The sequence below is a fragment of the Triticum dicoccoides genome, chromosome 4A (genome assembly GCF_002162155.2).
Source record: "Triticum dicoccoides isolate Atlit2015 ecotype Zavitan chromosome 4A, WEW_v2.0, whole genome shotgun sequence".
Classification (NCBI taxonomy): domain Eukaryota; kingdom Viridiplantae; phylum Streptophyta; class Magnoliopsida; order Poales; family Poaceae; genus Triticum; species Triticum dicoccoides.
The window spans coordinates 568,663,580-568,677,076 of NC_041386.1; the positions used below are offsets into that span (position 1 = coordinate 568,663,580).

Sequence of the window (13,497 nt, forward strand, 5' to 3'; positions counted from 1 at the left end):
TGTCGCCATTTCAGTTCTAAAAAAATCAAAAGAAAATGATAAAAACTTCAAAAAATAAAATCCTTCGAGAGGTAGTTATATTACTACATCTACTAGTTAGGAAAATTTGAAAACTTAAATTTGGACATGTTTGGCAAAAAGTGTAGGGAAAATGTAAAACGGCTATAATTTTTGTATACGATGTCGGAAAAAAACGTATAATATATCAAAAAATTCAGCACGAAAATTCGCATCCGATGGAGACAGCCTATGGCTTGTTTGCAATTTTGTAGAATCCTCAAATTCCAAAAGGACAAAAAGATATGGTCAAATTTTAGTTTTTTTAAAAAAATTTGTTAAATCTGGTCAAACTACTTATTCAAGAAGTATTAATGTTACTACATAATTATTCAAGAATATTAGTGTTACTAAATAATTATTTCAATTTTTTGAGTTTTGGTCAAATCTGGTCAAACTATGGTCAAACTTATTCAAGAAATATTATTGTTACTAAATAATTACTGTTTTTTTAGAATAATAGTTTCAAACTCAAACAGTGAAATGTGTGACTTCATGCTCAAGCTAAACTCCTGAAGGTTAATAGGATTGATATCTTACTATTGTCAGGAAAACAACAAGTGCAGACTTGGAAACGAAGGAGAATAGAACCCGAAAGTTAAGCGTGCTCGGGCTGGAGTGGTGAGAGGGATGGGTGACGATCGGGAAGTTAGATGATTTGGAATGAGTGATCCACACTTAAGCAGTTAAGAGAGGTGATTAGAGACTAAATCACCAAATAATTTAGAAAAATTAAAAATCAAAAAAAATTCCAAAAGTTTCAAAAAAAAAAAAACCTTTAGTACCGGTTGGTAACACCAACTGGTACTAAAGGTCCCCCATACCAGGGCGCGAGCTCACGCCACGTGGTGGTACTTTAGCACCGGTTCGTGCCGAACCGGTACTAAAGGGGGGGGGGGCTTTAGTGCCCACCAATTAGTGCCGGTTATGGAACCGGCACTAAAGGCCCTTACGAACCGGTTTTAAAGCTCCGTTTTCTACTAGTGTACAGAGGTGTGAAGGACTTTCAATGCCTCTGAGGGCTGACCATCCCAAGCCCGCCTAACGTTGATTCTTCCATAAATCTGTGGTGGGAAGGGTTCCTTGCGAGTGCCTCCAAGCGAAACACGCGGGAGCGCAGTGGGATCATATGATATACTTGCTCTGGAACATTAGAAGGAGAGGAACCGCCGCGTATGGCAAAAGGATGACCTACCGAGAATTGACAAACCTAGCCTTGGTGGATATTCGCTTGCACAGATCTAGTTGTTTCCTCTTTCGCGAGTAGTCTGCATGCCGTTTATGGCCTGTCTGGTTCCCGTGGGAACCTTGTGTAAATCGTACAACGCTCTCGAGAAGAAAATACATTGTCTACAGAATTTTTCTTCAAATACATATCAATGAAATAATTAGTCCATGAAAATTGTCATTCCTATCAAGCAACGCATGCATGGGGCCATGCACTCTAACTTATCTTACACAAACATGTAAAGATTGGACTTTTAGTTGAAAACACGAGTTTGTATTTTCAATTTTTGTACCAACTCTTCCAACGGCGGTTAGCCTATCTTGTTACGTGCTTAGTTGTTTACTTGTTTTACAGAAACATTGTAACGCTCACGTGTCCTTTTTTACCAATTTCATAATTTATGATGATTGCCATCGAAGTTCACGACACATCAAAACATGCATACATAAAAAGACTTCAACGTATAATCAGTGGCGGAGACAGGGGGGACCAGCAGGGGCCTGAGATGTAGTGCTAATTTGCTAACGAACAGTGCTAAAATAAATGGTTATTTCCTGTCCAAACCATGTTTTTCATTGCCTTGGCCCTCCCCAAGCAGTTTTAACATCATTAGGCCATGTTGATACTATTTTTCTTGCTCCGCCACTGACGTATACCAATCATATCTCATAATGGTACGAAACAAAGCGAAGCCTGAAGACGTGCATCATGTGATGTATAACTCTGACAAAGACCTTTTTGGAGCTGCTAGCTTCCGTAAGGGCACCGCCCGAAAGAAAGTGCTGTATGTGAAGAGAATATACTCCGGACATCGAACCTAACAAGAGTGAGGAATACCAAGACAATACACTCCGGATAACAGCTTTTCTTGAATGAATCTAAAAAAGAGCGTGGAGAAATACAAGCAATGCAGACGTCAAGCATAAGCCACCGGCTAGTGTATGACGGCACGAAAGTTACGTGGAAGTAAAAATCTGCGGTGAGAGAGTTTCTCTCTACTCCCAGTTTTTGTTCCCTAGCAGTGTAGTATACTCCAGGTAACCCATTGTTTTTTTTTTCGAACTGACCAGGTAACCTATTACTTTTTTTTTCAACTGCCAGGTAACCGATTGCTTTTTTTTTTTACTGCCAGGTAACCTATTGCCACCGTGGAGAAGATTTGCGGAGGCAGCCAGGTTGGCGGCAACGTGTCCGGCATGAACTGCTCCCCTCACACAAAAAAACCGGCATGAATGGTGAGCTATATAAAATGCGGAGTAAAAAACAACGAGATCCACTGTCAATGAATGAATGAAGGAAACGTTTTACCGGATGCGGCCAGTCCGTCGCGACGGAGCCCAGCAAGGCAGGAAGGCGACGCCAATTCCGCCTCCTCCTCCTCCTTCAATTCCCATCCACCCCCGCCCCGCCCCGATCCCATCCCGCCTATAAGATCGCCAGGCGGAGGCTAGCGCACGCCATTTCCTTCCCACCTCCCCTCTCGCCGCCCGCCGCGCCGTGGTGCTCCTCGCCAGCGGAACGCAGCCGTGCAGCGATTTGCTTCGCGCCGCCAGTTATCTAGTGGTTGCATGGCGTCCACGCCCGCGGGCCTCTACGGCCGCCTGAACAGGACGAGCACGCGCGCGTTCCTCGCCTACGTCGCCGCCGGGGCCGCCTGCGCCGCCGTGCTCGCCTGCTTCGTCGTCTCCTCCGCCGACCCCGCCGCCGCGCCCAATGGCGCGCCCCGCCTCTCATCGCGCTCCGCGCGCGTCTGGCCCGTAAGCCCCTTCGCTCTTTTGCCTATGTCATCCGCGCGCATGCTCGTGTTGTGTTCGTCGGCTGACCTCTGCGCCGCGCGCTTCAGGATCTCGAGTTCAACTGGCGGCTGGTGGTGGCCACCGTCGTCGGCTTCCTCGGCTCCGCGTTCGGCACCGTCGGCGGCGTGGGCGGCGGCGGCATCTTCGTGCCCCTGCTCAACCTCGTCCTCGGCTTCGACACAAAGTCCGCCGCCGCGCTCTCCAAATGTAAGCCTGCTCGAGCACTCGTGGCGCCCACGGCCACCGCTGGCCCATGCGTCTGACGGCCCGAGATGGATCGATTTGCTGACACGCGTGGAATTTTTGTCTTGCTTGCCCGCAGGCATGATCATGGGGGCGTCCGCGTCGTCGGTCTGGTACAACCTGCAGGTGTCGCACCCGACCAAGGAGGCGCCGGTGCTCGACTACAAGCTCGCGCTGCTCTTCCAGCCCATGCTCATGCTCGGGATCACCATCGGCGTCGAGCTCAGCGTCGTCTTCCCCTACTGGCTCATCACCGTCCTCATCATCATCCTCTTCGTAGGTTCGTGTCCTTGGGACCTCGCTTGATCGTGCCGCCAAAACGTGCCGTTAATTAAGCCATAGCTCCTTTTGTGTGTCTGGTCGGATCACTAAAGTGGATGTGTTTTTGGTGTGCTCAACTCCTTGCAGGTACTTCCTTGCGATCGTTCTACAAAGGCATCCTCATGTGGAGGGAGGAGACAAGGATCCTGGTTAGTTCTTGTCACATTGGCTCTGCCCCTGTTAGTTGCCTTAACAGGACTGTGTTGTGACAAACATCCTTGTGGGAATGATTGCAGATGGAGACCAGGGAGCGAGAAGCCCAGTCCAAGTCTTCTAGTGCCACCAGCGATGGTAATTCTTTTACTTAAAATCGAAGTTACACTCAATATTTATTTGTCTCGTTTTTAACATGTGGTCATTTATGACTCAATATCTGCAGTGGTTCTTGACGCGAGTTATGCGGAGCCTCTCCTGCCTCAATCTAAGCCCATTGAGAAGTCTGGCTTGGTAAGACGCAAATAACTGCTACAGTAGTTTGTATTGTTCTTTCCTAAGCCGTTCTGAGGCTTTTACGACCTGAACATATAAATAAGAGCAATCGGATGCTGTTAGATCCACCTTTTGAAGCAATCACATGATTTTGAAAGTTCATGCTGTCTTTTTGGTGATTCTCTGGTTTGGTGGATGCCGTAAACTTGCAAGAGAACAACAAAACACGAAAAGTACAGCTTGTCAATATGTGTCCTAATAACTGATTCCTCGTTTTTTTTATTCCAGGAGACTTTGATGTTCAATTTGAGGTGGAAGCATATCCTAGTGCTACTGGCTGTTTGGTCATCTTTCTTGGTGCTGCAAATCCTTAAGGTCTCTTTCATATGCATCACAGCAGTAGTTTGGTGCTTCTTATGTTGTTTAGTTGATAACCTTTAGGCACTTAGCAGTTAGCACTGATTGGATTTGACAATGACATCGGTAGTTTAGCACCCCCTTTCTCCATAAGTATAGTAGCAATCATGTTGGAATAACTTTGCAGATGCTGACGGCAGACTGTTCATGAGCTCTTTTAGTACTACCTTCTTCAGTGTAAATTAATTGCTTGTGGCACAGTTAGGCTCCTGCTGTTCTGTTGCCATTGGTGCCTTCAACTTTTAAGACATATGTTGGCTGAAAGTTGTCGCTAATTTCTGCAATTTTTTGCTTCTATGCAGAACAACTCCAAAACATGCAGCACTTTCTACTGGGTGATCAATATCCTGCAGGTGAGAATCACGCTGCAGCCTGCTACTACTTTATAATTAACCAATTAGATCCTGTCTTGCCCTTTCACCTTAGTTGTCACAGAAAACTTGTGCTCACTGTTTTGTTTACATTTGAGAGCATATCATTGCAATGGACATGCATGTCTTTTCAAAACTCATGAAAAGTTTGGTAGACTTGCATCTTTAGACCATCTACTCAGCCGCTTTTAAGGGCCCCTTAACTTACACCAAACCTTAACTATTCTGTCGGTTGTACATTGCACAGATTAGGTGGTTGCAGTGCAACCTTTTTCTACCTGATGCAATCTAGCCATGTGTGTTGATTGATATAGGTCCCAGCTGCAGTAAGTGTTTTCGTGTGGAAAGCGGTTCAGCTGTGCAGGGAGAGCCGTGCTAGACGCATGAATGGTAACCTGGAGTGTGTCTGTGAGGCCAATATTGAGTGGTCACCGACGCAGCTCATCTTCTGCGCCTTCTGCGGCCTCCTGGGCGGTACAGTCGGTGGTCTTCTTGGGTCTGGAGGGGGTTTCATCCTCGGCCCACTACTTCTTGAGCTAGGGTGCATCCCTCAGGTATTTGAATCATTTCATGTGTCATGGTTTCATTTCTTGCAGTTCATTTCAAATATTGTCATGCCTTCATATGTTCGCATTCGATCTTATTCTCTTGTGACGAACTGACGCAAAGGCGACACTTGAGGGTGTAGTTAGCCTCTCAATTACGCATAGTACAAGTGTCATGAGTGTACGTTTTATCACTAACATGATACTGAGGAACACCAATTAAGCACTGTAGTTGAGCTTTTGTGTATCCTGTGTCCTATTGTGTATAATGTATCAGTGAACAAGACTGGGGAAGAAAGGTTATAATACGGTAGGTATTTCGTGTAGGTAGCCTGTATTTGTATCCGTACCAAAGATAGCAGATCCATGTCTGAATTAGCATCAAAATCACGCGTTACAACAATATTTGAATTTGCTAATTTGATCACTGTATTATAGGCTTAAAGGATGACAAGTAAAATATACGGTATTATTTCAGCAGGCCAAAGAAAATTATATGCTTGTGATATAATAAATCATTTTTTTACTTTGTTAAGTAGGACTGCATCGTCAAATCACTCCTTTAATTTCTCAAATATTTCCATGTCAGTCTCCCCATACTGTTTATGTCAAGTATACCTCTTCGATTCAGAGGAGTTCTACTATCCTGCAGTTAGCTAGTGGTAGATATCTCCAAGTGTAGCTATTTATATGATTGTCAGTATTCTATAAGGCATTGAATTCAGGCAAGATATGTATTTGGTGTACCGCAGTGAACTACGACTACTATCTAGATATCCCTTTTTTAGGCATTGAATTCAGACAAGATACGTACTAGCGAGATAAGTTTATCTATGCCCAAGTAGATCTGACCTAAGAGGTTTTCTATAGCAACTAGGAGTTCTTTAATACAGTAGTTTACAGTCGTTGTTTTGACATGGTCCATTCCATGACCGTCCTTGTATTTTTGTCATCAAGATTTATCTGTTTTTGTCGTTCAGACATTGTTTCGTCGTGCAAGGCCTTCACCAAACAGCATGTTCTCATCAGTCGCGTAGTGAATGGAGCTTAATTAGCCTTCTTCACAATCAATGCTGCTCCCCTATAATTTGCATGTGGACACGATCTTGCAATCAGCCAAATAGGCAAGCGATAACATTTGATATTGAGCTTGGCTGTGGTGACTAGGGAGTCGTACTGAACCCCATGTGCTATTTGTTATTTAGTGGCCTACATGCGATGCTTTGATGGATGGAAGGTGTGTAGGCCAGTTTCCTTATTCGCGTAATTTTGCCAAGATCTAGATCTATTCAGATTCATTGCTGAATATGACATATGCTGGTTATTTGAACTGAAACTTGATAACCAAGTTGGACAAGGAATTGTCTTGCATTGTTCGTCATCTTTAGATAATCTGAATATTGTTTGCAACGCCACTTCGTTTGCTCTTGTTGGTATAGGATCCTTTACTTTCCATGTTTTGATACGAAAGTTCATTTATTAATTAGTGAGTTATGGCTTTGATGTGCAATAGAAAATACTCCGTACGTGGTAAAAAACATTGCAAAGAAGAATATTGAAACTTGAGCTGTTTGTTATTTACTTATTTATACCCAGAACTATGTGATTTTGATCACATGTTCTCTTTGTTTGTGCCTGCTAGGTTGCAAGTGCAACAGCAACATTTGTGATGATGTTCTCCTCGTCCCTGTCTGTGGTCGAGTTCTACTTTCTGGGCAGGTTCCCAATTCCTTATGGTAAGTAAACACATGGCTCCTGGATGCTGTTTAGAGAGCTGGCAAGCACTAGACAGATTAATTGTTTAATAACAACTTTTGTTGTTTCCTCCTGCAGCTCTGTACTTGATCTTCATTTCCATACTGGCTGGATTCTGGGGCCAGTGCTTGGTCCGGAAGATCGTGCATGTGCTCAAGAGAGCGTCGCTGATCGTCTTCATCCTCTCCTCCGTCATCTTCGCCAGTGCTCTTACCATGGGTATTGATCATTACTCTACCTCTGATTTAACCAATTGCTCACCAGTAAAACTAAAGATCAGTCAAACAAAACATTCACTATGGTACAAGTGTTACCTGTCATCTTTGGAAGTAACTTGTTTAAAACAATGGTTTCCTCGAACAAACTTGCATAACCTATGATTAAACAACTTAAATAAGATTTCTGCTAGTTTCCCTAACGGCATGTTGCTTGCTCAGGTGTTGTCGGGACCGAGAAGAGCATCTCGATGATCAACAAGCACGAATACATGGGGTTCCTCAGCTTCTGCTGAGTGAGCAAACCAAGCAGGCGACCGCCAGACCGGGGGAGAACCCAGGCCAATACCTAATTGACCTCACCTCTCCCCAGTCCACTTGAGTGCAAGGATGAAATAAAAGAAGCCGTGACGCGTGCCCGTCGTTAGCTCCTCGCTAACCTGCCCGGCCAAGGAAATTCTTCTAGTAGCAGCAGTCGGTGATTCGCGCGTTAGCTCCTGGCTAACGCGCACATAGTGTCATGGTCTTGTGGCGCGGCGTCGTGCCGTATGCTGGATGTTCTTTTTGTTGGGTCATGTGCTGGTTAGCTCCTGGTTAACCTGCAGTGAAGCATTCGTCGTAGGGTTTACGCCGATTCATTCATGCGCTAGCTAGCTCTTGGCTGGCTACCGTGCAAACGTTGGTTGTATTGGATGATGTAAATATATCAGCCGGCCAATTGGTTGCTGATTTGTCTATATAGCTTGCTTTGCTCCTATCCAGCCGTGGTCCTGTATGCGTTCAACTTGAAAAACCAGGCAGCGGTTTTTTTGTCATGGTCACTACGGATTGCATCGTGGTACCAACCAAGGACCAATTTTCGATGTTCAGAAGACTTGGCCATAAAAGATCTCAAGAGACCGCACGTGATTCAGGTCAGGTGTACAAGATATTCTTTGGACAACCTCGCTTGCTCCCTTGCTCTCGAGAACTGCGGCAAGGGTTTTCTTTTGTACGATGGCAGGATTGGAAGGGAATTCCGCTACAAAAATAGTCGCCTGTGATGGATGTGAAGAAGATTGAGTGACCCATGAACACAATCAATGGGAATTGGACGGCACCGGCACACCATAAGTTGTGTTGGACTGGATGGTGACATTGCCAGGTTGCCCACACCCACGTACACGTCACTGATACTTAGTATACCTTCAACGCCACACAGTCCAATACATTTGTCAGGTATAACTTTTTTTAGGATGTCAGGGAACCAAATAAAGTCTTACTGTCTTAGTAGACCGCTTTGTGCTGTGATTTCTTACAGGTCCAAGTGTATCTGATGTGTGCAACCTAGGCTGCACCACATGACGGAATGTTTTATGTCTGATGTGTGCTTGCAAAGCTTTCTGTTCAATTCCGACGCACAAGCTTCACAAATAAAAAGCTCAGCAACCCACATGCTAATGCTAGCTATGCAAATGCAAGCAGCACAACAACAATCCCGCAACTATAGAGACAAGGCAGACATTGTCACTAATAGTTGGCATTCCAGCAGCAAAGCTTCAGAGCTGCCGAATGGGTGGTATAATGTCTCTTCCAACACAAGCTTCTTTGCTCATCATATGCCCCATACATACCGTGATGTACTCTAGGCAAACACAAAGCAGGTCCCTGCGTACCAAACTTACACAAAAAGCGGGGCACTCGCGGCGCTCATCTTGGATGGAAGTCCTACAAACTTACAGGTCGCGCCAGAAGCGGCTAACAGGAGAAGAAAGAGATCACTCCAGGAGAACTTCGCCTTCGCCGATCGCTTTGTTCATGATTTTCGTCGACACGTCTTGGTCTTCCTTCTGAGCGTCGCTGCCACCGTCTTCTTTATTGCTCACCGGAGTGGAAGAGGTGTCGGTGTTGTTACCGGCATTGTCCCCGTCTCTGGATGTGGCCTTTTGGTCATCAGTTGAACCTGAAGCCACAGTCCCATTCGGTGGAGAATTCAGCTCAGCAGAAGTCAGGTCAGCTAAGAGTTGTTTTTGGTTGTTCGACGCTGCTGTTGAATTCACTGGCTGCTCATGTTGACCTTTCAAAGAGGTTGAATTACTTGTCCCTGATACAGCATGGCTGCTTGTCATATTCACTGGAGTTGGATCAGTCTTGCTTACTGAGACCATGCTGGGAGTGCTCATGTTTGGGTCGGATGATGCATTAGTTTTTGAAGAAGCTTCATGCTCCCCAACAGCATTGGTTCCATTCACTCGAGGGCCCCGGAATGTAATTCCATTTGATAAATTGGTGGTGCCTTCAAAGATCCTATCCATGTTCTTCAGCTGTTCGTCGGGGAGAGGATTCGTGACTTGGGCATCATGGTCCACAGAACTCGACACATTCTCGCCTCCAGAACTCTTCTCCATGGCCTTGCGATCTTCCTCCTCCTTGTGCTCAGGTTCCTGGTTTTCATGAGGAACCGCAGTTGAAGCATCATCCACGAACAAGATCTTCTCTTGGGCATGATGGGTCAGCTCATCTTGCTGCGATGCCGGAGGGTCATGTGTTACAGCGCTGGATACATCGTCACCATGGAAACTCTTCTCCTGATCCTCCTGAGAGCGCTCTTTCCGCTCTTCGTCCTCAAACACAGCCCTGCCGTCTGACCCTTCATCCTTGTTAGCCGAGTGCTCCCCAGGCTCAGGAAGATCCTCATCCTTGTCCAGGTCTGGCTCATCGATGGGGTCGTCATCATGCTCATCGCGCTTCATTTCTGGGTCCATCTCCTCATTCTCTTCGTCCTCGACCCGTTCATCCAGTGTTGACGAGTCGGCCTCCTTTGCTGGCAGGTCTTTCCTGCCCAGTTTGATGACGCCCGCCTGGCTCTGATCATCTTTATGCTCATCACTGGCTTCGTTATTGGTGGCATCATTTTCAGTATATGCCGTCTTCTTCTCGTACGAATGCTTTACTTGGTAGAGCAACCAAACAGACACAAGAACCAAAAGACTTATCTGAAGAGCTTTCTTTAGCTTCAGACCTTTCGATCTGTGGTTCCTACTAGAGCTCTGCCTCAGCATTATTATTAGTCTATCGAGCAACAGAGCAACCTGTTATCTCAACCCCTGAAGCCTTCCTACATGAAAAGGTCAACAACATATAAGCATCATCCTCGACACTGAACACCCAGCTGGGATAAAAACAACATGATAAAATACTTGAACAATTGGACAATAAACTTGTCCAGTTATAAGCCAAAATACATATCGACAAAATCATATCCATCTTGTCACAAGCAAAGAACTGAATTGTATTATAGCATGTTGGTGGTCATGGAGACAATTTGGGGACAGTAGTCACATGAAACAAGCCATGCAGTTTAGATCTGAACCACCACCTCCAACGCAGAAGTTTCCTAGTTGCTACCTCCAATCAAGCCATGTGTACCATGTAACTGTCCGGGTTAATTTTCTGAAACGAAAACCAACTCCCGAGGATCATCAACAACAGCAGTGTGTGGTACGTTACTAGTACTGCCGCTACTCACCCAACATAGCACTAATCAACGCCGAGACAGCTTAGGAAACAAGTAAGAGTCCCAACATTTCCACAAAACACCCAGCAGGCCGCCTCTACACCCATTTGCTAAACCAAAAGAAACAGGGGTAAACTACCAGTTCAGTTGAAATGGCCTGAATAGAGCATGTGAGGACTCTAATCACCTAACAGCGTAACAGCCTATGATAATCAAATGAAAGATTTGAGCTTCGGGGAAGAAGTAATCCGGAACAAGCATAGCCTAAGTGTAGGGATTTCTTCCCCAAATCCAGGCAAGAAACCTCAAACCCCAGCTGAACGGACCACCGCACACCAACATCCCGACGACCTCAGCAGCACGAACACCCAAGAAAACACAAACAAACCAAGAGGCGCTTAAATGAGCTCAAGAACCTGCATGGGATGGCCACGGCGCACCGCGACTATTCAACCTTGGCACAGTAAGAACAAGGCCATGAATATCTCACCTTGGGACACCGGCAACCAAGATGCCCGGAGCAGCAGCTGTTCTTGGTCCGGCCCTGGCCCCTCCTCCCCTCTCCACCGCAGGAGATTTAAGGAGAAACGCGCAGGCGGGTCGAGCAGGGACCGGTCAAAATCAAGATGCTTGCTCACCAAAATCCTCCTCTCCCCCACTAGCGCCCGAGCGGACGGATCTAACCGCGGATTGTTTGTTTGGACGAACGGGGGAGAGGGGAGGGGAGCTGGTGATTGATAAACAAATGAGGCGCGACGGTGGCGGTGAGGCGAGTGGATTCGGGTTGGGGTTGGGGGCTGGCGCACACGGCGATTGGGGGAATGGCGGTAGGTGCTGCTGCTGGCTGGGTAGGGCGGAGGGGACGGGGGATTTATGGCGCGATTTGGACGGACGGAGCTTCGCGGTCAGACGGAGGAGAGAGGGGAGGAGCGGTGAATTTTGGCGTGCGTCGTCCTCTTTTTTCTTCTCTCCGGTAGAGTGATATTTCTCCGTTTGTTTTTTGGAGGACCTTCTTGTGTTTGCGGCTGGGGCTTTGGCAGCGAGTGGTTGGAGGTTGGGGGCAGGGAGCTTTGGAAGGCCCGTCACAGCGCTGCCGGTTTTCCCCATGCCCTCCCCCTCGCTGGTGGACAGGTTTTGTTGCCTGCTGCGTGACAGGAAGAGCCAATTTTTTAATCCTGTGTTGATATGCTGTGTGTGATTGTGAAATGCAATTTTATTTACTTGAATTCGTAGAATTTCTTTATGCATGTGTTTGTTCAGCTTGCTAGGCATGCTAGATTTTGCGAGGACGGTGAGAAGCTGGGTTAGGTCAAGTTTGAAATGAGCTCGACACACGCCTCGTGTGACAATAGCGCACACTTGTAGTGTGAGCGGGGCGTACCATACATGCATTATTAATGTAGTATTTTCTTTTACGAGAGTGTTATTTTTGTCCGGGAGATAAATATGTCGAACCTTAGTTACGTACTCCGTCTGTTCCAAAATAAAAGTTTTGACCTTTGTACTGACTTTATATAACTCATATAACAGCCAATGAACAAAGTGGTAAATGAAACATGAAATACGTAATATTTTGTGACCACTGTACTAGGTCAATCATATCATATATCTGCATGTCTTAGTTAGTGGGTGAGGTTTCCATGAAATTGATTGGTAGTACCATAATATTTTGGAACCACTCACTTGCAAGTACGTAATGATACCGATTGTTTTTGTTGTGTGATTGTAGAAGTGATCATTGAGGATCACATGAAAGATATTGTTCCAACGCCACTATTATACGTATTATGAGAAAAATGACATATTCCTACCTGCCACCGTATACAGCTTAGAGCAACTCTACCAGAGATGTCATAATTGGGACTGCAATACTCCATATGGAGCTCCCTCATACTACTACATAATGATTTGGAGGTTGTCGGGCTCGTGCGCAAACACGAAATCACCAATTGTCCGCCTCCATAACTTTTTTGTTTATTTTTTATTTGCTCAAATTGTAGAGGCAATTTAAACAACATTTGATGTAACCAAACACGTCTATCAACACGATAGCTTAACTACCGACTACATTAGTGGCCAAGATCTGCCACATTACATATATTTTGCAACTTGAAATGTCGTTAAGCGGCATTTTCAAAAAATGCAATCGTTGTTTGACATTGCTAGCTACTACTACCTACATAGTTTGACGTCGGCACCGCCTAGTCATCGTCCTCCTCCTACACCTTGTCCGAATTAGATAGGTCGTCGAGGTAGTCGTAGGGGTCGGAGCGACGACCGAAGCTCCTGCTCCTCATCGTCACCGTTTGTGGGACCAAAGTGCCCCAGATGCGCTCCTACTCGCAACGACACGTGCCCACTTCGAGCTTGGAGAGCCGCAACACTACCCGGAGTGGGTCTCGGCTCGGGCTCCGGCTGAGCCTCGGCGGGGATGGGGACGAATAGGACGATGGCCCAATGTCATTGACGGGAGACGATGGCGCCCAAGGCGCCAGATCCATGCCGCCCGCCATGACGGGAGCCGTCGGCGCCACGGGAAGCGCCAGATCAACCATGGGAGTCGCCACCGCCATGCCTTCTGCGGGAGGAGGGTGCGCCGGTTGTCGCAACTAATGCGGCACGGG

General features: G+C 46.3%; 2 protein-coding genes across 3 annotated transcripts; one reads left to right on the forward strand and one right to left on the reverse strand.

Annotated features, from left to right (window-relative positions):
- The first annotated feature begins 2,688 nt into the window (after nt 1-2,688).
- LOC119286813 (sulfite exporter TauE/SafE family protein 4-like) lies at nt 2,689-8,134 on the forward strand. Its single transcript, XM_037566276.1, has 12 exons — nt 2,689-3,042; nt 3,129-3,288; nt 3,404-3,604; nt 3,733-3,794; nt 3,882-3,936; nt 4,025-4,092; nt 4,363-4,449; nt 4,794-4,844; nt 5,177-5,416; nt 7,050-7,143; nt 7,241-7,381; nt 7,600-8,134. Exons 1-12 carry the CDS (start codon nt 2,854-2,856, stop codon nt 7,671-7,673), a joined length of 1,422 nt encoding a protein of 473 aa, XP_037422173.1. The 5' UTR covers nt 2,689-2,853; the 3' UTR covers nt 7,674-8,134.
- A 481-nt stretch (nt 8,135-8,615) lies between these two features.
- On the reverse strand, nt 8,616-11,850 carry LOC119286814 (uncharacterized protein DDB_G0283697-like). 2 transcript variants are annotated; one of them, XM_037566278.1, is made up of 2 exons: nt 11,364-11,850; nt 8,616-10,470 (listed from the first exon to the last, which is right to left on the reverse strand). In XM_037566278.1, the coding sequence occupies exon 2, from the start codon at nt 10,416-10,418 to the stop codon at nt 9,135-9,137; it is 1,284 nt and encodes a 427-aa protein (XP_037422175.1). In that variant the 5' UTR covers nt 10,419-10,470; nt 11,364-11,850; the 3' UTR covers nt 8,616-9,134. The 2 variants fall into 2 exon arrangements, with proteins under 2 accessions (XP_037422175.1, XP_037422174.1); XM_037566277.1 differs by having other exon boundaries at nt 8,616-10,474.
- Nucleotides 11,851-13,497: the final 1,647 nt, after the last annotated feature.

Bases quoted from the DNA above. Each gene is read 5' to 3' on its own strand.
- LOC119286813 (XM_037566276.1), top strand. From the start codon at position 2,854: ATGGCGTCCACGCCCGCGGGCCTCTACGGCCGCCTGAACAGGACGAGC. The intron at 3,289-3,403 runs GTAAGCCTGCTC...GCTTGCCCGCAG, and splicing joins CGCCGCCGCGCTCTCCAAAT to GCATGATCATGGGGGCGTCC. The intron at 4,093-4,362 runs GTAAGACGCAAA...TTTTTATTCCAG, and splicing joins CCATTGAGAAGTCTGGCTTG to GAGACTTTGATGTTCAATTT.
- LOC119286814 (XM_037566278.1), bottom strand. From the start codon at position 10,418: ATGCTGAGGCAGAGCTCTAGTAGGAACCACAGATCGAAAGGTCTGAAG.